Source organism: Thermochaetoides thermophila (assembly GCF_000221225.1).
Source record: "Thermochaetoides thermophila DSM 1495 unplaced genomic scaffold scf7180000011815, whole genome shotgun sequence".
Taxonomy (NCBI): Eukaryota; Fungi; Ascomycota; class Sordariomycetes; order Sordariales; family Chaetomiaceae; genus Thermochaetoides; species Thermochaetoides thermophila.
In genome coordinates, this window is record NW_006383031.1 from 1346280 (window position 1) to 1367212 (window position 20933).

Consider the following 20933-nt stretch of genomic DNA (forward strand, 5'->3'; position numbering starts at 1 on the left):
GTCATAGCAGGCTTGTAATATAGGTTCTGTCTCCGGTTCTGGGTGGTGAGGTGAGTGTACAAGACTGTTGCACAATCTTGGTACCTTGAACGGGAGGGAAAACGGACGGGTTGAGAAACGGACAAGAGTTTATCGCAGCAATGACGGAAGTCGAGGCTTTGATGTGGGTGTCTAGAGAGGTCGAGCTAGACTTGGTCAGCCATAAACGTATGATCATTCCCTCTATCACCAATCCTTCAATGTTGCAAGCTGTGGGATATGATTCTCCAACCAAGAACTGCTATCAGAACTGCATGCGTAATGTTCATTCTGATTCATCATCATCTTGTATCCAGCCATCATTTTCCCCAGCACTCCAAAAATTGATGCTTGAATAGGTGCATGACCCCCACACCGCTCAGCCACTTGCCTCCAGGCTTCACTATGGGCCATTCTCCTTCTAATCATGAACATCAGTCATCACCTTTCCAAATCCCACACATTATAACAACCACCTATCAAGCTTCTCATCACGCACACTCATTATAATCCCCGAAACCCACTTTGACAGTAGAGAGTTTCCCCTTCCTTCAGTTGCTCCGCGGCGCGCCACGGAGTTCTTCACTCTCTCATTTGTAAATAACTTGCATCACCATCCTGTTGTTCCCCCATCCCATCGTCAGCCACCTTAGCCACCCACTCTCTTGTCAGCCTCACCTTCTATCTCTTTCCCCCACGCAACTCACCGGTTGGTGAACGAAATAGGATCGGAGCTTGGCAACTCGGTGTGCATTTCCTATAAGGTTGGAGAAGGATTCTATGGAGCCTTTCTGGCTGCTCTTTACTGACCAAATAACCTCCGATGAAATGATAAAGAACCTGGATACTTCATGCAGTCATATGTGGGGGCATGCACAAGCTGCCCTGTAGTTCCTGTTCCAAGGAGACGGTATCTACGCCATCGCCAGGAGAACAAATTCGTCAGAAGAACAAACTCGTCAGAACAAGAGGTGTGTGGGATTACATCTATTGTGCTGCAAAACGAAGAAAGCCCAAACGCAACCGGATGTGATGCTCCGGCATGCCTTGCCGTCATCGTTGTATCCCCAAGTCTCTTGAGCAAAAGCCACCTTCTAGGTACAATTGGTTGAGATCGATGCCGTCACAACGCCGGTAGCGGCCTTCTTGACCAGGCTCGGCCTATCACCAAGAATTCCACCTCGCGATGTATGTCACTAGACGTTCCCAGCTCCAGATCGGTTCCACAATCGGCACCGGTGAGAGCCTTGCCGGACCGGCAGTGGGTCTTGACCGGAACAGGCTCCAAGTCCCGTGCAACACAGCAGACGCGCAGTGCACAAACCGGTAACAATCTACGCTACGCACTTAGTCAGCATGGACTATATGCGATCAGTGTTGTGCAAGCAAGCAGGTATCGCCAATGAGGATGCGCTTCTCTAACCTGATGTTCAAGATGCTTGAGCCTCATGTCAGACATTACAAACAAAGACTGCCATCCATCCATCCATCCATCCATCCATATTCAATCCCGGTTTCAACGGGTTGCTTGTTTGATACCCCTTCTCGAAAGCCGCATCGCTATCAATAATTGGGTTGCTGTACTCCTATGTCCCTGATGGAATGGTAATTGGAATTCGCATCATCAGAGATATGGTGGCTGGACTACCAGTTCTGACACAGCCCACGGAGCCTGGATCGCAACACATGTAGAAATAGACTTGCGCTCACCAATAGCAGAAGCGCTGAAGGTTCCTGAACCTCATTGATGCAATCATAAGTCCTTCGACGTAACATGATTTGATGTTTCCTAGTGTAGTGCAGAGTATATGAGTGGTCTTCAGGCATATCTGCGCGACGGTTGGGCAGCTCCAAGCCCAAAGATAACGCTCCGCACTATGATTTGTGCGGCGGAATGGAGAGAGCCTAGTGCAACACCGGGAGCTATTCGCACCCTCAAGCCTCCAAAACATCTGGGCAAAGCTGCTAACAGTTGTCCGAAATGGCGAAAGGTCAAAACAACAACCCTCCCAGGTTCCGGTACATCTTTCCCAAACGGACCTGAAGCCCTCTGGTTCAAAGAGAGCACAAGCTTCTCTTCCGTCAAGTCCTCCGTTTTCTCTGATCTTGACCTCTACTCATTACCCCTTTGGGCGTGTTGCAGGGACACTGTGGAGGCGGTGTTGGCCACACCAGCCCACGGACCCGACAGTTTGGATCGAACGACCCCACGATGTAACGGCAATGGCTGCAGCTGCCTTGGCAGGGCTGCAACGTGTCGATGGATGATCGAGCATGAGTTGTCGCACTTATCCCACACAAAAGTCTGCGTGTCGTACAGCTATTCGAGAGTAGAGAGTGACTGATAGCGTGATGCCCCAAGTAGTTGTCCCTTCCAAGGCATTCTATGTTGGCTGAAGAGGATTCACCGCGTAAGAATGGTCTACTAACGGCAAACATAGTGCTATCTTCCTTTTATGTACAACACTTGAGACCCGGAAGTTTGGGTCGGTATTCAGGAAGGGTATGCCGTGCAACGCAATGCATCACATGCGGAGAAGACAAGGAGTTTGTACTTCCGAAGTGCGCGCTGTGATGGAGGGGGAGGTTTCGGGTATCCGAACAAGCCAGCGATTGTGTTTGGGAGATGATCGCGGCAAACGATCGGAGTTTCGGCAGCGACAACGACGCAAGGGAGTGTTGTTGGGGAGGGAATTGGATCCAGGGAAGATCTGCGCATCGAAGACGAAGTGTACAAGCAGATCTGAGACACGGGCGATCTCACTCGAGTCAGTTCGCCTTCTTATCTCCGATCTCAATCGGGTTAGCAACGGCTCTGTCATGTTTGCTCGTGAGGCTGCCGTCTGGGCAGAACAATTTCCTCGCGGCGAACACACTGGAGGACGAAGGGATAGATTAGATCGCATCCGATCGAGCCTTCCCAGATAACTGCTGAAGGCCAGCTAACGACATAGCCATGAGCCTCGGGCTAACACCACTACATGGGCAGATAGCCGGCTAGTGGCACCAGGGCTGAACCTAGAGTCCTGCAAAACTCAGTTTTTAACTTCTTAGCAGCCTGTTCCTATTCATCCTGGCATTCACTGTCATAGAAGCGCTTGTTGGGGGCTGACGAATGTGTGATGATGCTCAATAAGATTTTGTGGCGTTGCCATGTCCAGTTAAAGAAGAGGATCGGACCCGGAAGTCAGGTGCTGCCGGACTCAAGGCCAGGGTTGACGACAAGGTTCGGTCTAGGAAAACAAGGACAATTGGATATGATCATTCAACTGACCATATCCCATAGCTCGTGCCGCCCGAATGACCTCGCTCTTGCAACATCATGAGACTGCAGTAGCCGCGCAACTCTGGCAGACCAGAAGGCCATCTCTGAGGTGTCATGGCGGTCATGGCCGCCCCACCATTTGCCGGTCTTATCGCCGGTTGGGTTGTGGCCTTTACCAGGTACTGCCAGCCACCAGACAGAGAATGCACACTGGACGACGCAGCCTGCGGCGGTCAAAAGTGTCAGGGAAAGGCCAATATTGCGCCCCACCCAAGGCGAGGTGGTTGCTTGGCCAGAGCCCGGGGTTTTCGTTGTTGACGTTGCCGGCGACTTCGCCGACGTGGACGCCGATGGCGGTGCCGGCGACGGTGGAGTTGACGATGCGCATAACCTGCGCCATTCTTTGGGGCCGAAGCAAACTGTTGTGTAAACCAGGCCGATGTCAAGAACCAGCTACATGATAAGACCGATCTTCTTGAGGGGCATCTTGCAGACGTAGAACAAGTTGATGATCTCCCACGACAAATTGATGATGAGGGCCAATACCGGCATACCATATGACTTTGTGGCCAGCGAACGACGCGTCATGAGCACATAGGCCAGGCTCCAGAGCAGAAACACGACACTCATGGCCACGCTGTGGAATGGCACGACCCATTTGGGCGTGTGTGGCGGCGAGGATGTCGAGGGAGTCCATAGCAATATGCAGAGGGGCTCTTTCGTCGCGTAAAAGCGTACGTAGTAGTCTTGTTGAGCTGGGTGTGTTGCCTTTGGGGTTAAAAGCTGGCGATAGAAGACGGTCGTGAAGGATGAGAGGCGAGATCAAAAAAGATACCAGAATGTTTCGTGTCTCACGACAGAAATGCTGCCGACCGTTAAGCTGTGTAACAGCCTAACCCTTGGGACGCGGGAGAGCAGCACGTAGTAGGCAGTATATGCCAGACCGAGCGCGTTCAAGAGGAAAGCTGGTAGGGTACTGGGCTGACGTGATCCTGCAGCTCTGAGGAAGGTACGGGTCTTCCTATTGGTCCCACCCGTCCTGAGGTTTCAATCGCCAACATCGGCAAATCGCAAAAAGCTTCGATAAGGTAGCTGCCGTGCGTTGCAGCCGCGATCGAAGTAAAGACCGTGGAAAAATCGATAATGATAATAATGTATAGATCAGACGCTGGCCCATTTGGCCGAGGTAGTCATATTGCAAAACTTGTATCGGGTTTTTAGTTGTCTCAATTCTGGAAGTCCCCTTCCTCTTTCCCTGACCCTGGAAGTCAAACGTCTCCCATCTGTTGAACCAATGACAGAGCTCTGTTCAGCTTACGGTAACCAAATGGACAGCACTTACATGTGCCAACTGTGTTTTCCATCACACAAGCCCCAACCATGCTGCGAAGTCGAGATATGTCTCTCAACGCATTTGTCAAGGACGATCAGAAATACATTGACCAAAATGGCTTCCTCTGTGCCACCAACTCAATCTCTTTCGGCTGCTCCGATCTATTTTTGGGGTAAGTAGGTGCTGAAATGGGTGACAAAACGGTGACAATTTAGGTAGGCAGTGTCTTCGTGTTGTTCACCATCATGTTCCCTTTTATCTAAAACTGCCAATACTTTGGACGATGGTTCGGTTGACATCTCGATCCGAGCGGAGTTTGGTTGTCAAAAACAGAAGGCGGGGTATTTTGTGCGGGGTAGCAGCCAGGGGTTCTGATCAAGGACAACGCTGGACGCGTCGAGTTGCGACTCCGCGATGAACCGGCGATCTCCCCAGCAACCAGGTACGGTATATTGAGCACAATGGACTCTCAAGAGTCGAAGCTTAAAGGCTTCGGCACATGGCGCCGGTCTGAAGTTCGGCCAAGCCCAATTCACCAGTTGGCTGAAGCAAACAGCGAAGAGGTTGGGGGCGCGAAAGGCACAAGAAGCCGATGGCTAGAGCAAACAACCCAGCACCCTCGATGCCTGAACCACCATCGACCATATCGCAGACTCGGCAACTCCCGCGCCGTCCAAAGGAAAAGACCAACCAGGTAGTTATCCATGGAATCACGACTATCAATTGCGCCCCAGACAACAGTGCAGTCGATGCAATCGACCTAGGTCGAGGAGTTCGCCGATACCATCGCCAAGTATGCTAGTCCCGACGACGTTCCTGATGTGGCTATTAACATCTCAATTGATGTCGTTATTCTGTGCAATAAGGGCTTCAATTTCTTCCAGAAAGCGACGAAAAACACTACCAGAAAGAAGATCAAGCAGAGTAACTCCAGCCATGCCCACATATCGGTACTGCAGCGTGTCCTGGCCAAGCTCGAGGGCCTGGTTAGCGCAAGAACTTCTTGGGGAGCGAAAATGCCGGCAAAATATAACTGTCGGATCAACATGACAGATTTCAATAACATGATCGGATGCCTTGAGGTACAAGCTGCTGCGAATAGGACTCAGAAAGCTGTTATTGAGAGGGTTGAGTTTGAGACCGAAACCACACCCACCCTTTCCAAGAAGTCATCGAGGAAGTCAGCCAAGAAGCAACGGAAGCCGGAGAAGCCCTGAAGGCCTGGGTCAAGTCGAACAATGGTCGCCCCTGGATCGACAAAATCGACTTTAGCTTTGCTGGGTCTGGCGATGAGGAGGATGACGAGTTTGATCTCTACATGATGGTCTACTGTTTCTTCGAGGATTTAAACACCATCTGCAACAAAATGCCAAGAACCATGTCTCCTACTGCTCTGGGTGTCCTCACCAACGTGGCCTGCAAGGTTTTCCATGATCCGATGAAGTACTGCAAAGATCTTGGCTTCAAGAAGCATTGGAAGAGCCGTCCCCTTGGAAATGAACCACTACATCGTGGAGGACTTCATGTGGCCTGACAAGCAGTCTTGCCTCATGGGCAAGGGTGTCAACGAGGACCCTGAATTCTTCATGCATCAGCAGGAACCCATTGAGGTCGGTCAGCTTGACTTCCGTAAGAGGTTCTTCTGCAGCTAGCTAGAATATGAATTCGTATTGTTGAACGACATTGTTAATGTAGCAGCCTATTTGTATCACTCCGCACTTGCTGCTGATTCGACGGTACCGGCATGGGACATGACGAGACACTACGCCAAAACCTATGTTAGGGGCAGCCAATTTAAGCTTGATTTAAGCGATGCTAGAGGTCCGGCGGCTATCACCTAGAACTTCGGAAAGCTTCCAAGAAAAGAGCCAGAGAAGGAGTCCACCGAGGTCCGTTTTAGCGATATCAGATAGTTTGTGCTTGACGCCAGTATCCAGAAGATATTCAACAGTTACGCCTGGGATGAGCGCCGATTTCGCGACTTTATTTACCCCGATTATCTTCGCGAGCTTACTGCATACCGGTTTCATATCGAGAAAGGCCAGGCCAAGGGCATGCAGAATGGGAATGCTGCCAACGGCACGAGCGCTGCATCTGAGGGTCATGGAAGTGATGACAGCAAGGCACGCGTCAAGCGAGAGACTGCTCTAGTCAAAGCTGACAAACACAATCTCACCAATCTTGCTCCTTTGGAGATGTTTGACCTGGTGGACAAGGCTGTTGTGTCACAGTTGGGGTGCCCGGAGGGGGGGGGGCTTTTGATTCTCAACTATCTCGAGCTCTTTCACAAATCCGTTGCTTTCCTGGAGGTTGTCGCTGCTGGGTTGGTCTGGAGTTCGAGGAACGCCTGGGTCCGAAGGAACCAGACTTTGCCGTGCACCTGAATTGCGTCCCCCTCCGGCTGATTGAGGGTTTAGACGCGAATGGGGACGAAGCGAATATTCTGACCACCATCTGCAGTATATCGCACAGTTTTTGTTGGTCAGGAACCGTGAGCGCAGCTCCCTAGCTGCCTAATCCTTGTCCCAAAACTCAGACCCCAAATATTGGCGTTTTCCACCCATGAGCGTTGCGGTATTTGTACTGACAAGTCCAACGCCCTCTTTTTGGAACGCATCCACTTCTGTAAATGACGTAACACAATTGGTCAAGCATTTCCCAGGAACCTTGAAAAGGAGTACTGAGTCCCGATTCTGCTTGCGGAAGTTGCAAGAATGCAGCCTTCTATTTCAATTTGTCACACTTCGAGCCTTGATGTGTTAGATAATCGAAACTTTTGGATAGCTCAACTGCCATTTTTGGCGATTGCGATACTCTCCAGACACAGCCTCTCGAGCTGTCGCTTTTTCATCGCACAAAGCTAAGCCTGATGGTTTGCACATGAGGCCAGGTCATTGGGCCTGTAATTTACTCCGGTCATATAGTTTGAATTCTGTGCCGCTCACTTTGTCTTCGACATCCTTGTTCATTAGCGTTTCCTCTCTATTGTGGAGTTGTTGGTTTCAATGGCGACCAACCTTGACGCTATTCTCAAGAAATACGCTGCCCAGGGCACCGACACCAAGAACAAGGTTCTCGGCGCCGCATTCGTGGTAGTTAGCAAAAATGGTATAGCCACACTGATATTGCTCTCCCTCGATTAAGCCCTCCAGTTAACTCTCTCTTTCTTCAGGCATCCTCTACTCCGGCTCAGCAGGCCGCAACCAACTCTCCCCCTTTCCGCGGCCTTCACTCCTTCCTCCGTAACCTACATAGCCTCCATGTCCAAATTCCCAACCTCCCTTCGCGCGATGCAACTCGTCGAACGCGGCCTACTTTCCCTCGATGATGACGTCCGCCCCCATCTCCCCGAGCTCGCATCCTCTCTTGTGCTGAAAGGCTTCCAGTCTGATGGAACACCCATTCTCGAACCTTACGACGTCCCGGTCACACTCCGCCAGTTGCTCTCGCATACTGCGGGGCTGGGGTATGACATCCCGGATGAGGATCTCATCCGCTGGGCGCGAGAGGTCAAGCACACGGCTAAGTCCACTGGCGGCACGTTGCAGGGTTTGATGTTTCCCATGCGGTTTGTGCCCGGGGAGACGTGGTCTTATGGTACGGCTATCGAGTGGGTCGGTATACCCATCGAGCGGATCACGGGGAAGAGGTTGGAGGAGTACATGAAGGAGGAAATCTTCGATAAATTGGGTATGGAGAGCTCTGGGTTTTATTTACGAAGGCTGTTAGAGGGCGGGAGCGGGAAGGAAGAGAGGTTTGTTCCGATTGCGATCAGGGATACGGTGAGTGGGGAGTTGAGCTTGGCCATGGAGTGTCCTATCCCTTTGGAGTAGGCTGGTGCAGAATGTTTTGCGAGCGCTTGCGGGTGGTGAGGAAGGATTAATTACGAAGGAGAGTGCCGAGTTAATGGTTGCTCCGCAGTTGAATAAGCAGCAGAGAGAAGAATTGGAGAAGATTGTGTACGGGGAGGAGGTAACTTGGCTTACGCCGTTGCTTGAGAGGAAAGCTGAGGGACCACTGGATTATGGATTGGCTGGGATGATCAACTTGGAGGATATGGAGGGACGAAGGAGGGCGGGGAGCATGATGTGGCTTGGAACTGCTGGCTCTCACTGGGTAAGTTTGTTTCCGTCGTCTCACACTCGATTATAGGTTGCTTTTGCTGACTATGGGCATTAGTGGATTGATCCTAAGGCTGGGGTTGGAGGAGTGCGGTTTGCTACTGTGTTCCCATGGGGTGATCCTGTAATCAGGGATCTGTTTGTCGAGTTAGAAAGGGGCGTTTATGAGGACCTTTTTCATATCTCAAAGTAGTCTGCATCGTGCTTATCTTGTTCGGCTTTCCTAGCAAAACTTCCCAATTCAGATGCTCAATCCTCTTTTCGGTTTCGATGGGGGTTGAACTCAGGCAAATGGTGGCATTACGATCAAGAAGAGACTATCTGCCAATGTCAACTGTCACAAATGATGCAAGAATAACCCGTGGAATCCTAGTGCTCCCTCATGTCGGCTGCGGTGGGACCCCAGAGAAAGTAGCCACCGGCCCATCAATGCCAACACAAACATACACATTTGCCCACATCCCAGTGCAATCCGGAGCAGCTGAAGGGTTCCACTCATGAAAGTTACTGTGATGAACCCGTGTCAGCTTCATGCCTATTGACTTGCTTTCAAAGGACGGAGGATTCAAGATAGCTCCTTACCTGAGCGTGATCTTTGCATGATTAACAATTTCCCAGCATGTATCTCCCGGCTGGACAAAGTAGAAACGTCGACAGCCTTCGATCATGGACTGGAAAGGGTGTTAGCGCGGTTGGGACCTTGGTATGGTGGTTAGCTCGCGGAAAAGGTGGAAGTGTAGTTACCTGGATCGGCTGAGGGGTGCTGACGAGCAGCTCACTGGTAATGCTACTGGCAGGACGTGCTGTGGATGTCACTGCTTGCCCTGAAGTTGTTGACATCCCGGAGGTTAAGGTTGATAGTGGTTTATCGGCGGTGGTAACACTAATCGCACTTGTCGATGTCGTGGTTGTCTCGTCTTCAGGGAGAAACAGTGTTGTGGGTACTGGGGCAGTCCGGGTTGTAGGCGTGCCTGGAACAGCCACACAATACCAGACATTGTCCTGTAAAGCATGTTGACTCAGCTCTCATGGACTGGACACTCTCAGGATACTCCTGTCAAAACTTGGAGATTGACTTACCTCGATCCGAGAACAATCAGTACCAACAGATGGGTTCCACACCTTAATGTCCTGCTCGGAGAATGTCCCAAACATAACGACTAGATCCTCGCAGGTGTCACCCAACGAGGTTTGGTACCAAGCCACACAGTTAGCAGCTGAGTCCTCCGGCACCCCTGACGCGGGTTTGATACCGACTGTCTGGGGCAGTGGCAAGTTACCATCATCATAGGCACCAACGCAGTAGTATCTGTCTTCAAGAAGGCCCGCGCAGTTGCCATTGAGGACAGGATTCCATTGGAAGAATTACTGCTGTGTGATCTCGCTGTGTTCTAAAAGGATGTCCTCGCACGTTTCGTCCTAGAAAACAAAAACAGGTAGGCGGTCGGGGATCCGTATACCTTCGGCCAGTACTTGATGTGACTTGTAAATACCGGCCCGGAAAAGAAGGAAAGAGGGAAAAGCAAACAGAAAGGTATCCATAGAGCATTTACCCTGTTATAAAATATCTTACCTTTCTTGCTTGGTAAAAGTCGACACAATTCGTTGGCATAGGGCCGTGGGACGGAGTTGGAGTGAACTGAGGATCAAGCGTTGGCAATGGGGGCTCTGTCCATGACACATATGGTGGGAGAGTTGCATTCTCAGCGAGCGTCGGTAGTAGTAAGCCGACTGTTCCGGTGACTTGGGGCCGGATTCCTACACAGACCCAGTAGCCTACATAGAGACCAGAACAGTCGGTTCCAACTGCCGGGTTCCATGCAAAGCTGTTCCATAAGAATTAGAACTCATTACCTAACCTCGGTTATATGGGGGTACTCATGCAGCAGCACTTACAAGTCTGCCAATGTGATCCAAGTTCGGTAACGTTGCCAAATGCTTTCGCAAGTGTCTGGCCCCTGAACCTGATACCAGTCATTACAGAAACTAGGTTGACCAGCTTGAGTCATAGTTGGCGGCCAAGAGTCGTCTGGCGCTGGTGTTTCAATAACCCAGCTGCTGAGGGGATGTCGAATGGAGTAGGTAGAATTAAAAAACTCTGTGGTTGTTGTAGTCAAAGGTGTGGTAGTGGTAAATTCTGAGATCAAGATAGAGCTTGAAGGGCCAACCCCAATGCAATAGGCATAGCCAAGCCAGAAATTAATCGTACAGTCCTTCGACACCGCTGGATTGAACTCATGAAACTGCTCTCTGGAAATCCCGTAGAGACTTGTGATAATGTCACAGTCCTGGTTGGCTTCAACAAGATGCCACCGGTTGCAGTTGCTTGGTGTCCCGGTGATTGTTGGACCAGGAGAACGTGTACCTTGAGATTGAGTTGTTGTTGTTAATGTCGTTGTTTTACTAGCACTACCGTTGGAGGCAGTGATCTCCTGACGGGATACGCCAACGCAATAGGCGTACCCAGCCCAGAAGTTCTGGGTGCAGTCCTCTGATACATCCGGATTCCACGTCAAGAATTGACTGTGACTAATTCCATAAAAGGATTCGATTTCAGTGCAGGTGTCGCCGCTTTGGACAATATGCCATGAAGTGCAATCAGGAGATACTCCTGGATGGGTTGGTCCTGGTGACGATGTCGCTTGGGGTAGTATTGTATTGACTAGATAACTCAGGAGAATGATAGTCTCCTGAAGTTTCCAACTTTGTCGATGCATTGTCACTCTTGCAAGCCTGCAGACAAGCCATGATGGATTAGTACTAAGTAAACGTCGGATTTGTCCAGTCTCTTACTTACAGAAAGGTTGAGGCAGACAATAGTAGAGTTCTGGATCGTTGTTGACTACAAGTAAAGCTTAAGTCCGAGCGTATATAGGCATGCATCAGCACTTAGAGGAGTATGATATCAACCAACTCTGGCCAAGGCTAACAAAACCCCGTTCCTGCTGGATTGATCATGATGAGATCTTCTCCAAGTTACGAGTCGCCAACAGGCGGAATAAGAGATACAATATAATATGCCGGAGCAGACATGGGTGTTGCAGGGAGATATTAGGGATTACATGTTTTGATTGGCATTGTTATTATAAGGGTATCTGCAGTACCGGGCAAAGCATAGAGCTCCTTGAAGGCTTAGGATCCACACTACGCATTTTCGGCTGGAGCTGCTTTAAGGAGATACAGTGTGAACCTTTCCCTGTCCCACACTGTTGTCAGATCTTGTGGGTTGTCTGGTCTTATATCCCTTGCAATAGGGCCGGTGATCTTAAGATGTAAGCTTTGAGCGCACCTTGTTACTAATCGCCATGCATATATGGATGCAACTGTAACTCTGATGTTCAGTCACGTTTTGGCAGGAGAGGGAGCGGGCAAGGTTGCCACTGCACCATATAGTCATGATAGAGTGGTCGTCCTGGTCGCCTCAGGTCCGCCGGACACATGCCGGAAAGGAAAAAAAAACATAATTCTCTTTTAGCTTCTGGCATATCCATATCAAACCTTCTAGTTCACCACAGAAAGCAACCTATCTAACAAAGTAGGCTGGACTCGCAACTCCCATTCTCATAACATCATGGTGACTAACTTATGCTTCAAAGGAAGCATCTTTCGGTGCCATATTCTCATATTGCCTTACCGTCTCGACTACAAGCAAGAGAACGAGCTCATCAGCAATATGCTGATCCTTATCGCAACCGTTTGTTGTATCCTGGCCGCTACCACTGCTAATGCTGGCAGTTCGTTCTGGGAGCAGTCGGTGCGAATACAGTCACCACACCCGGTGGAACGCCTAGAGCTTGATGAAATCGGTCACGCAGTGAAGAACAATGAGATTCACGATGCAATTGTCAAGCGATATGGCCGCATTGTGGCCCATAGTACACTCTCCAAGTTTTTGCTTTGGCCAAATGCGGAAATAACGTACTGCTACGCAACAAAAACAGCCCGTGATGTTATGAAGACGTATGTTGATGCCGCAATCGATGTGTGGCATCGGCATGGGGCCCATCCTGCTGAGTTCAAGTTTAAAGAGTTGACTAAATCCTGGTGGCGCACGCCAATGGTTGGAGAGGAATGTACTAACCATCCGCAACGAGAGTTAATCTTGGTTATCTATTATGATCCAGACGGGGGATTGTCCACCAGTTTGGCTCTGCAGGCGCCCAACAGGTTCTCCAGTGGACCCAGCACTCATCTCACCGATCGTGATGACTTGGGATGGCTCGATGTCACGGCAAATGTGGTTCACGAACTTGGTCATGCTTGGGGACTTCTTCATGAGCATCAAAATCCTTATCTCTGGACTCAGGCAAACGGCTGGGAATACTACGCTGTCACTGGACCACTTACTGCTGATAGCATTCATGACTACGACGGACGTCGGGCTCACGGCCAGCCCGGTTTTGGCACCACAGCTTCACCATTCCGCTGCCAAGATCTGAAGGACTATCCTGAAATGGTCGCGAAAGTAGAAGCGCTGTTTCCCAATCTCCGCCGCATGCAGGCAGAAGAGATACAATTGACCTGTTCTTCTCGAACCGCAGCAGCGAGCAAAAGGTTTTCTGCAAGCAATTGGTTACCATTTCCTCCTGCGCAGAAGGATGTTTTCTGGGAATACACATCCAGCGCATCATGGAACAACCTGGATTGGGCTTCTGTTATGCTCTATCCCTCTGGAGCCGGAGCGGTTGGTGGTGTGTTTCCTCCTGAACCAGGATTATCAGTACGGGAACGGGATCACCGGTTCGCCATTCTGGTTGATGGGAATGGCAATTCCTTCCCACGCTATAACTTGGTACCGTCGACCCGTGATATCCAAGGGCTCCGGAGACTTTACAAGGACAAATATTTCCCTCACGGCGACCCTCTCCTACCCAATAATGTTGCTCACAAGTTGTTTGCTCACTTCAGAAACGCCTGGAAGCGAGCAAACTGTGTCCAAGCTTGAGTGTTTCCGCTCAGCCACCAGCATACCACTCGGAGCAAGCAAGCTTCCTTGGGATCATGATAAGGTCTAGCATAACCGGAGATCTAATGGCTATTAATTCCCTTTCTCTGGTTCATATCTTCTAGATTACTTCCTTCATTTCATCTTTGTTGTCGGTTATTGTTTCCCCATATCTTGACTGTTTCTTAGTCCTAAGTGCCTTCTTTGCGCCCTGCAACATTCGAGAAAGACAGGGATCCCATCTCAGGAGAATCGATATGCTGGGTCACCTTAGCTACGTTGCTGAGAAAAGATCAATTCGGATTCCTAGATATAGCTTAGCTGGCTTTTTTTGGAAGAGTGGCTAAGGTAGGATGTGGGATGAGAACAACTGAGACTCTGGAAGTTTCAAATATGATGCCATTGTGCTTGCTTTTGTGATGGATCTGTTGGTCCGGAAATGCTCAGGGGTAAAAGTTGCCGTCAGGAAGGAGTATTTTACCAAGTTGACATGAAATAAGCAATATGTTCAATCTCCCATGGCGTATATCATTTCTTTATTACTTGTCAGCATCTTCTGTTTGGTCGAGGTGTTGCTGGTGTGACACCTCGTTCGCCTTGTGTTGATTCCCTTCCGCCACGGGTTGCGCAGTATATGCCAAACCTTGCCAAACCCTTATCTTATCATCTTATCGGCAACTTTTTTATCGCTACCCTTCCATTCCCCTCCCGTCACCCTGTCATTGCAACCTGCACTTGAGTCGGATTCGGCGTTGTAAACATTAATTACATGATACGATGAGAGAAGCTGACAGAGAACGATTTGGTAGGCTTTTGGACTGGTCTCAAGGCCACGGAGCGAAGCTGCACGAAAATGTTGAGATCTACTGGGACAATGTCACCCGTTTCTCCTTGCGCATAAAGCCTTCGCTAAAGTCGTCACTAGAACAGCTTGAGCCTGGATTCACGGCTGTCACTTGTCCAGTATCTACGACACTATCATACCTGAATGCTTTGATCGATGGGCCAATTATGTGCGATTTCACTTCGAATAAGCCAACCGTCAGCAGCCCTCCTGCGTTTCCTCCCCGTTTCATGGACTCGCTCCCTCCCCACGTCATCGGCCGCTTCTTCTTGATCAAGGAATATCTTAAGGGAGAGAATTCATTTTGGTGGCCTTACATTGCTACTCTTCCTCAGCCAGAACAAGTCAATTCCTGGACATTACCAGCGTTTTGGCCTGAGGACGATATCCAGTTCCTCGAAGGGACGAATGCCCATGTTGCTATTGGTGAGATCCAGGCCAACATCAAACGCGAGTACAAGCAAGCACGCAAAGTCCTCAAGGAAGAAAACTTCCCCAATTGGAAAGAATATTCTCAAATGCTGTACAAATGGGCATTCAGTATATTTACTAGCCGAAGCTTCCGGCCATCCTTGATACTCTCGCAATCTGTCAAGGACTATGTCTCGACCTTACTTCCATCAGCCCGCGAGATTGACGACTTCTCTATCCTCCAACCTCTTTTCGACATTGCCAACCATTCAATGACAGCGACATACACGTGGGATACTACATCAGACCCCAACTGTTGCCAGCTCATCTGCCAAGATTCCTACCGTCCAGGAGACCAGGTCTTCAACAATTATGGCTTCAAGACCAACAGCGAGCTGCTGCTTGCCTATGGCTTCATCCTCCCAGAAACAGATACGTTACACAACGACTATGTGCATGTTCGGAAAAGGCAGCAGCCTGAAGGAGAAAATGCCAGCAAGTCAGACGACCAGCCCAAAGATTTTCTTATCTCGCTGCGCTCGATGAATGATGCCAGCTCGCTTGCCGGTAAGATAAGACTCACCCACACTGGGCTTGGAAGCAGATTTGCATCTCTGCCAGCTTTTGCACACTTCGAGCCTGCGCTTGTGGACGATCTTGCTTCGGTCATATCATCTCAAGTCCCTGAGGTCAAGGATGCGCTAGAGCAGTGGCAAAATGAGAAGCCTACATCAGAGGACAGAGAGTTGCCAGAATTGATTCAGGACCTCGTCGATCGTGTCAAAGGCGCCCTTGCAGGAAAGCTGCAATATGACTACGAGCGATTGAAGCAGGCAGAGATGGAAATGGCTGGCGAAAATGACGAGCTTCCTCCTCCCTGTAATTCCAACCAACAGCTTGCAATCGAGTATAGAATGCAGTGTGAGAAGGTCCTTATCTCTGCCTTAGAATCGCTGATGGAAGGGGAAGAGATTCAGGACGATGGTGACGGCGAAAGCGATTCGAGTACTTCGCATCACTAAAGAGCTACCTACGTCATTCCAAATCACAAAATTCATTATCTGCTAAATGGCTTCAGTATCCTCGAGGATTTTTCATGCAGCTCCAACAGTCGTGTTCTTTTGCCGTCTCCGAATGTATTAGTATGCTGTGCTCTCTGCTCAGGCACGATGGGACCGGGACCACCCACCTCTTGAGTACTGTTGCCCAACGCATTAACGACTCGACAACTTGGCCGAGTGGTTAAGGCGACAGACTTGAATCAGGCGATTCATGAGATCTGTTGGGTTCGCCCTCACAGGTTCGAATCCTGTAGTTGTCGCTTCGCTTCGATTTTTGCATTTTTCCCCTTCACATTCCATGTCTAATTCTCGACGTGACCTAGAGTATTCGGCATATTTTTTCTATGGATGCACCCAAAAGGTTCTTCCACCTATTGAACCGTATCACACGGTTTTCGCATACCCCTGTGCCCAGTGGTTACCCCTGGAAGCTTGGCACCAGGGACGCGCAAACTCAGGATGCAGTCCCGGGCATTCGACTTCAAGTCGGTCCCGAGCTCCTGTTGCAGCTGATCAACTCAGATACTAATAGCGGTAGCTAACCAGGTTGTGATTACATGCTTGCAGTTCGGCTAAAGGGCGTTGATGATCCAAGCGATCGGTGCGACCTGTCGGAGACGGGTGCGCGCCCGCGTCCTGGCCGTTGGAGTTTTCTCCCGTGCGGTTTGTCGATCTCAAAAAAGATCACAACCAATATCTGCAACCCTAAGATTGCCTGAATATCAAGCCGGCTTTTCTTCTATGGCGTCGGCTTCGCCACATGTCCGATATCACGTCCGGTGGGATGTCCGGAGATTCGGTTGTTCCTGGATTTCTATCTTCGACTTTAGGCTTCAGGATGCTTTTAAACCTTTCAGCACGATTCCAACTGCAGTTATAGCTCATTTCTGATTGCAAGAGGCATGAATTAACTTCGTCGACGTTTTGAAGATTCAGACGCCAAGTACTCAATTGTTAGTCAGAGCTTCATCATGTCCCCTACTACCACCAGCGATATTCAGTCTGAGGAACTTCTTCCCGAGATCCTCGTTCTCTGCACTTCCTCCACGGCCCCAGGACGTATGTCGATATCTCTTTTCCTCCTATATCTCATTAACGCACTTGTTCTAACTTTATGATGCCAGATGTCCTGCCTCTGACTGCCATTGCGCGCCATCTTACCTCCCGGGGTTTCTCTGTGACCTTTGTCGGTGCTCCTCATCATGCCGACTTGATTTCCTCCTCTGGTGCCTCATTCTTCCCAGTTCACGAATCTCTTACCATCGAAAAGGGCCAGTATCGCCAATGGGGTGCTGCTCGCGCTGCCTTCCCCGAGGGCATGGCCCGTATGGCACAGGACTTCAAGACATTCTTCATTGGCCAAATCCCGGGGCAGGTAGAGAGCACTCGTGCTGGTCTGAAGCATGTGCTGAAGAAGGTAAAAGCGGAAGGCCTTGGCCGAAAGATTGTTATCATCAACGAAACGATGTGGTTCGGGTTCCTCCCATGGAAATGGGGCGCCGAACTGCCCTCCCTCGATCACAGCGACAATGGCGAAGAATCTCCCCTCCTTACCCCCCCATCCCTAGGCATCAATGTCACCCCTTTGATGCTTGACGCCGACCATTTACCCCCCTTTCCAACCTGCCTTCTCCCCTCCTCAGACGACAACCATTCTGCTCGCAAGCGCGATCGTGTTCTGAAAGATTGGCTCTACCGCTTCGTTGTGCGCGAAGCCTACGACGGCTTCCGCGACCTCATCCGCGCCGCTGGTGGCCTCAATGTACCCGACGAGTGGATGATCAACCTCAGCGTAACAGCCCACAACACCACCCTGCAGCTGTGCCATCCCGCGTTGGAGTACCCTCGTCCCGACTTGCCACCGCATGTCAAGTTTGCGGGGTGTGTGCCGCCGAGCGGGGCGGTACCGAAGGGGTTTGTATTCCCTTTGTGGTGGCAGGCTGATGTGGTTGAAAATGTGGAGAAAAGGAGGATTGTAGTTGTGTCGCAGGGGACGTTGGCGAGGGATTACAGCATGTTGTTGGCGCCAACAGCGAAGGCACTCGCAGGCAGGGAGGATGTTTTGCTGATCGCGCTGTTGGGGAAGGGGGGTTTAGAGGTTCCCCCTGGTATCTTGCCTGCCTCTGAGGAACAAGGGGATGTGGGGAACGTCCGTGTGGTCGACTTCATCCCGTACGATGCCGTGCTCAAGTATGCTGACGTCATGGTGTTTAATGCCGGCTATGGAGGGTTTGTCCACTGTGTGGTCAACGGCGTGCCAGTTATTGCCGCCGGTCTTACGGAGGACAAGTGTGAGGTATCTGCTCGGGTCGAGTGGACTGGCGTTGGCATCAATCTCCGTACAGGTCGACCGTCCGCTGAGGCTGTGGCGTCTGCTGTGGATGAAATCTTGACTAATCCAAAATATCGGGCTCGTGCGAGGGAGCTGGCGACTGAAGTGTCTAAGGAGAATGCACTAGAGGTTGTGGAGAAGGAAGTTTGTGTTCTGGCTGGGCTTTGTTGAATTTATCTCCATGTCAAGATGCAGATGCGTCCTGCGAACTTGAATCTATCAACATTGACTATCTGAGCCTTTGTCACATACTTCCCATCACCTATGGTGTTCTCATGCTATACAAAGTAAATATTAACCATTACCCGAGCATCCCCATTACCCGAGCATCCCCATTCTTCATACCTCTCCAACTGCGGGTTAGCCTTCCACTTGTGCGTGTATCCCTTCGAGCGCCCCTGAACCTTGAGGTTATTAAAGCAGCGATTGCTAGTCCAGATGTGTGTATGGAAGCTGGCATACCATTCCCAGCCATTATGCTCATCCGGGTTTTCATAGTATCTGACCTCCCACTTATCAGCTTTACCTGCGCATCTCCGGACGTTGTCCCGCAATAACTCTCCATTGTCCGACCCAAGCCAACCTCGACCTTCAATTACATACTTGCTGTAAAAGACCTTGTACTCGCCGCGACAGCGTCCATCGGCCCGGGTGATGTGGTTACGTCGATAAAGCGGGGTGATTTCGTACTGGTAGTTGCCGCGGGTATGCCATCCTCCATATTTGAGGTTCAAGGGGTTTATGTCGCTATCAGTGTCACAGCGATTGATGATGCCGTTCATAGCTGCCAAGCAGTCGGCCTTGTCAAAAAACAAGGCGTTTTTGTTGACTCGAACGATAAACTCTACCTCTTCCGGCGTACCTATATTGTACCTCTTGCTAAAGCTCCAATTATCATCCCAATCGGGTGGCGCGACGACGTCTCTCTCGCAAAATTGCTTGGCGAGCTTATTGACAGTCTCAAACTGTGTGTATGCCTGACGTAGAGGTTGTCCGCGCCAGCAGTGGAAAGTGTCCTCCTGAATTTCACAAGAATCCACGACTATATCGAGCTGCTGTGCTTTCACTGTCGCCAATGTTTGCAGGGCAAAAGCAGCCATGGCCTCATGTCCTTTAGGATTGGGGTGAAAGAGCTGCCCAAGTCCATCAGGTAAACCGAACCCCAAGGTCCAGTCGAAGGAGTTGTCTCCTGGACAGTCAGGATGAGCTGGCGCACGGCGATGAAGTTGGCGCTTCACTTCAGTCTGGGGGTTGCGGGATGTGCCTGGTGGGTAATATCGGCCTTTGACTCCAGAGATCCCATCGAACATCGCGTGAGGCTTTCGATCAAACTGAGGTCTCGCTCCATCCCCCTCAGTAACATTTCCCCTAACAACTCCCTCAGTTTCGTCACGACGACGCAGTTCATTATTTAGTGGTCCATGCCTGTCGGGCCTGGTGTCCTGCTTAAAGAATAGCAATTCAGGCTGATGAAAGTCCGGGTATGTTCCAGTGCTCCTTGGTGAACAGAATTGACCGTCCACCAGCTCAGGAAAGAAACTCCAGTCTGCGAAGCCAATATCGTAAACCTTGTTCCGGTCGTTGTGAAGCTCCTCGACCACCTCTCGAATAGCCCGGTTGATCTGGTGAACCAAGTCATTGAAGACCCGCCTCCGCTCAATCGTCAGACGCAGAAAGTCACTTCGACCAAAGAAGTCCAGTTCTCCATAGGTAGCTAGTGCCCACTGGTATTTCTCGGGGTTTGCGCAATCCTCATTCTCGGTATTGAAGAATGGGGCATAGCCAAGATAGACCACAATCCCCCCTCGCTTGACCTTTTGCTTCAGGGCATTAAGGATCTCGCGAATGTTTGGCTTGAGAATTGTGTTTATGTTTTCCCTCGCCTTATTAATGACCTCATGACAGACTTCCTCGCCAAAGTACGCAACGAAAACGCATCGAACAAGCATTGCTGCCTTTACAAGTGATGTTAACGAACCATAACAGAATAAGGATAGCAAAAGAAAAGAAAGAATGACATGGGAAGGTAGAAACGAAGGATGAAGGGGAAAAGGGAAGGAAGATTGAAAGAAAGATCGAAGGAGAGAGTCAAGTAGAGAATTAAAGAGAGAAGAAAGGAAAGCAGAAAGAGGAGCAAGGGGGAGAGCCTGAAAGGAGGAATAGAGGGAAGATGGAATATAGAAGAGAAGAATAAAAATAAAAGAAAAACGAAGGGAAGTTCAAGGGAAGAATGAAGGGAATAGAAAGTTACAATAGAATGTATATCTTACCAGACACAAATCATTTCCACCAGCAGTGAGCATCACCAAATCCAAGTTGCCTTCAAGCTGCTGGACCTGCTGGAACACATCATAGGATCGAGCGCCACTGCAGGCCAAGTATTGGAAGTTGTTACTGTCGGATCCAATGGCGCGGTTGACGATATTAGGCCAAGTGTATGTGTAGCGGGAGCATTCGTACGCCCCAGGAGACCGGTCCAAGCCTCCCGAGCCTATGCCTGCAGTGAAGCTGTCGCCAATGGCTGCCCATCGTTGAATAAAGCTCAATTCCACTTCGTCAACAAGGCCAGGATCCTGTCTTTTAGAGAGTCGCGATGTCGACGT

At 50.2% G+C, this 20933-nt stretch overlaps 5 protein-coding genes, 1 non-coding gene and 1 pseudogene across 7 annotated transcripts; 5 read left to right on the forward strand and 2 right to left on the reverse strand.

Annotated features, from left to right (window-relative positions):
- Window positions 1-3455: 3455 nt before the first annotated feature.
- On the reverse strand, window positions 3456-3980 carry CTHT_0019840 (uncharacterized protein; the record flags this gene model as incomplete). Its single annotated transcript, XM_006692405.1, has 2 exons — window positions 3456-3702; window positions 3838-3980. The coding sequence occupies 2 exons, from the start codon at window positions 3978-3980 to the stop codon at window positions 3456-3458; spliced, it is 390 nt and encodes a 129-aa protein (XP_006692468.1).
- Window positions 3981-5238: 1258 nt separating this feature from the next.
- On the forward strand, window positions 5239-7000 carry CTHT_0019850 (annotated as a pseudogene; the record flags this gene model as incomplete). The annotated part of the gene is made up of 6 exons: window positions 5239-5310; window positions 5381-5602; window positions 5719-5731; window positions 5783-6039; window positions 6158-6252; window positions 6568-7000. Coding segments are annotated over 6 exons (1092 nt in total).
- Window positions 7001-7621: 621 nt separating this feature from the next.
- On the forward strand, window positions 7622-8930 carry CTHT_0019860 (transesterase-like protein; the record flags this gene model as incomplete). Its single annotated transcript, XM_006692406.1, has 4 exons — window positions 7622-7708; window positions 7769-8398; window positions 8460-8732; window positions 8796-8930. The coding sequence occupies 4 exons, from the start codon at window positions 7622-7624 to the stop codon at window positions 8928-8930; spliced, it is 1125 nt and encodes a 374-aa protein (XP_006692469.1).
- A 5529-nt stretch (window positions 8931-14459) lies between these two features.
- Window positions 14460-15959, forward strand: CTHT_0019870 (uncharacterized protein; the record flags this gene model as incomplete). Its single annotated transcript, XM_006692407.1, has 1 exon — window positions 14460-15959. One exon carries the CDS (start codon window positions 14460-14462, stop codon window positions 15957-15959), a length of 1500 nt encoding a protein of 499 aa, XP_006692470.1.
- Window positions 15960-16161: 202 nt separating this feature from the next.
- Window positions 16162-16258, forward strand: CTHT_0019880. Its single transcript is given in 2 exon segments — window positions 16162-16198; window positions 16215-16258. It is a non-coding gene; the product is annotated as a tRNA-Ser (tRNA).
- Window positions 16259-16969: 711 nt separating this feature from the next.
- Window positions 16970-18501, forward strand: CTHT_0019890 (uncharacterized protein; the record flags this gene model as incomplete). Its single annotated transcript, XM_006692408.1, has 2 exons — window positions 16970-17057; window positions 17123-18501. 2 exons carry the CDS (start codon window positions 16970-16972, stop codon window positions 18499-18501), a joined length of 1467 nt encoding a protein of 488 aa, XP_006692471.1.
- Window positions 18502-18592: 91 nt separating this feature from the next.
- Window positions 18593-20279, reverse strand: CTHT_0019900 (uncharacterized protein; the record flags this gene model as incomplete). The annotated part of the gene is made up of 4 exons (XM_006692409.1): window positions 18593-18608; window positions 18676-18831; window positions 18934-19114; window positions 19193-20279. 4 exons carry the CDS (start codon window positions 20277-20279, stop codon window positions 18593-18595), a joined length of 1440 nt encoding a protein of 479 aa, XP_006692472.1.
- Window positions 20280-20933: the final 654 nt, after the last annotated feature.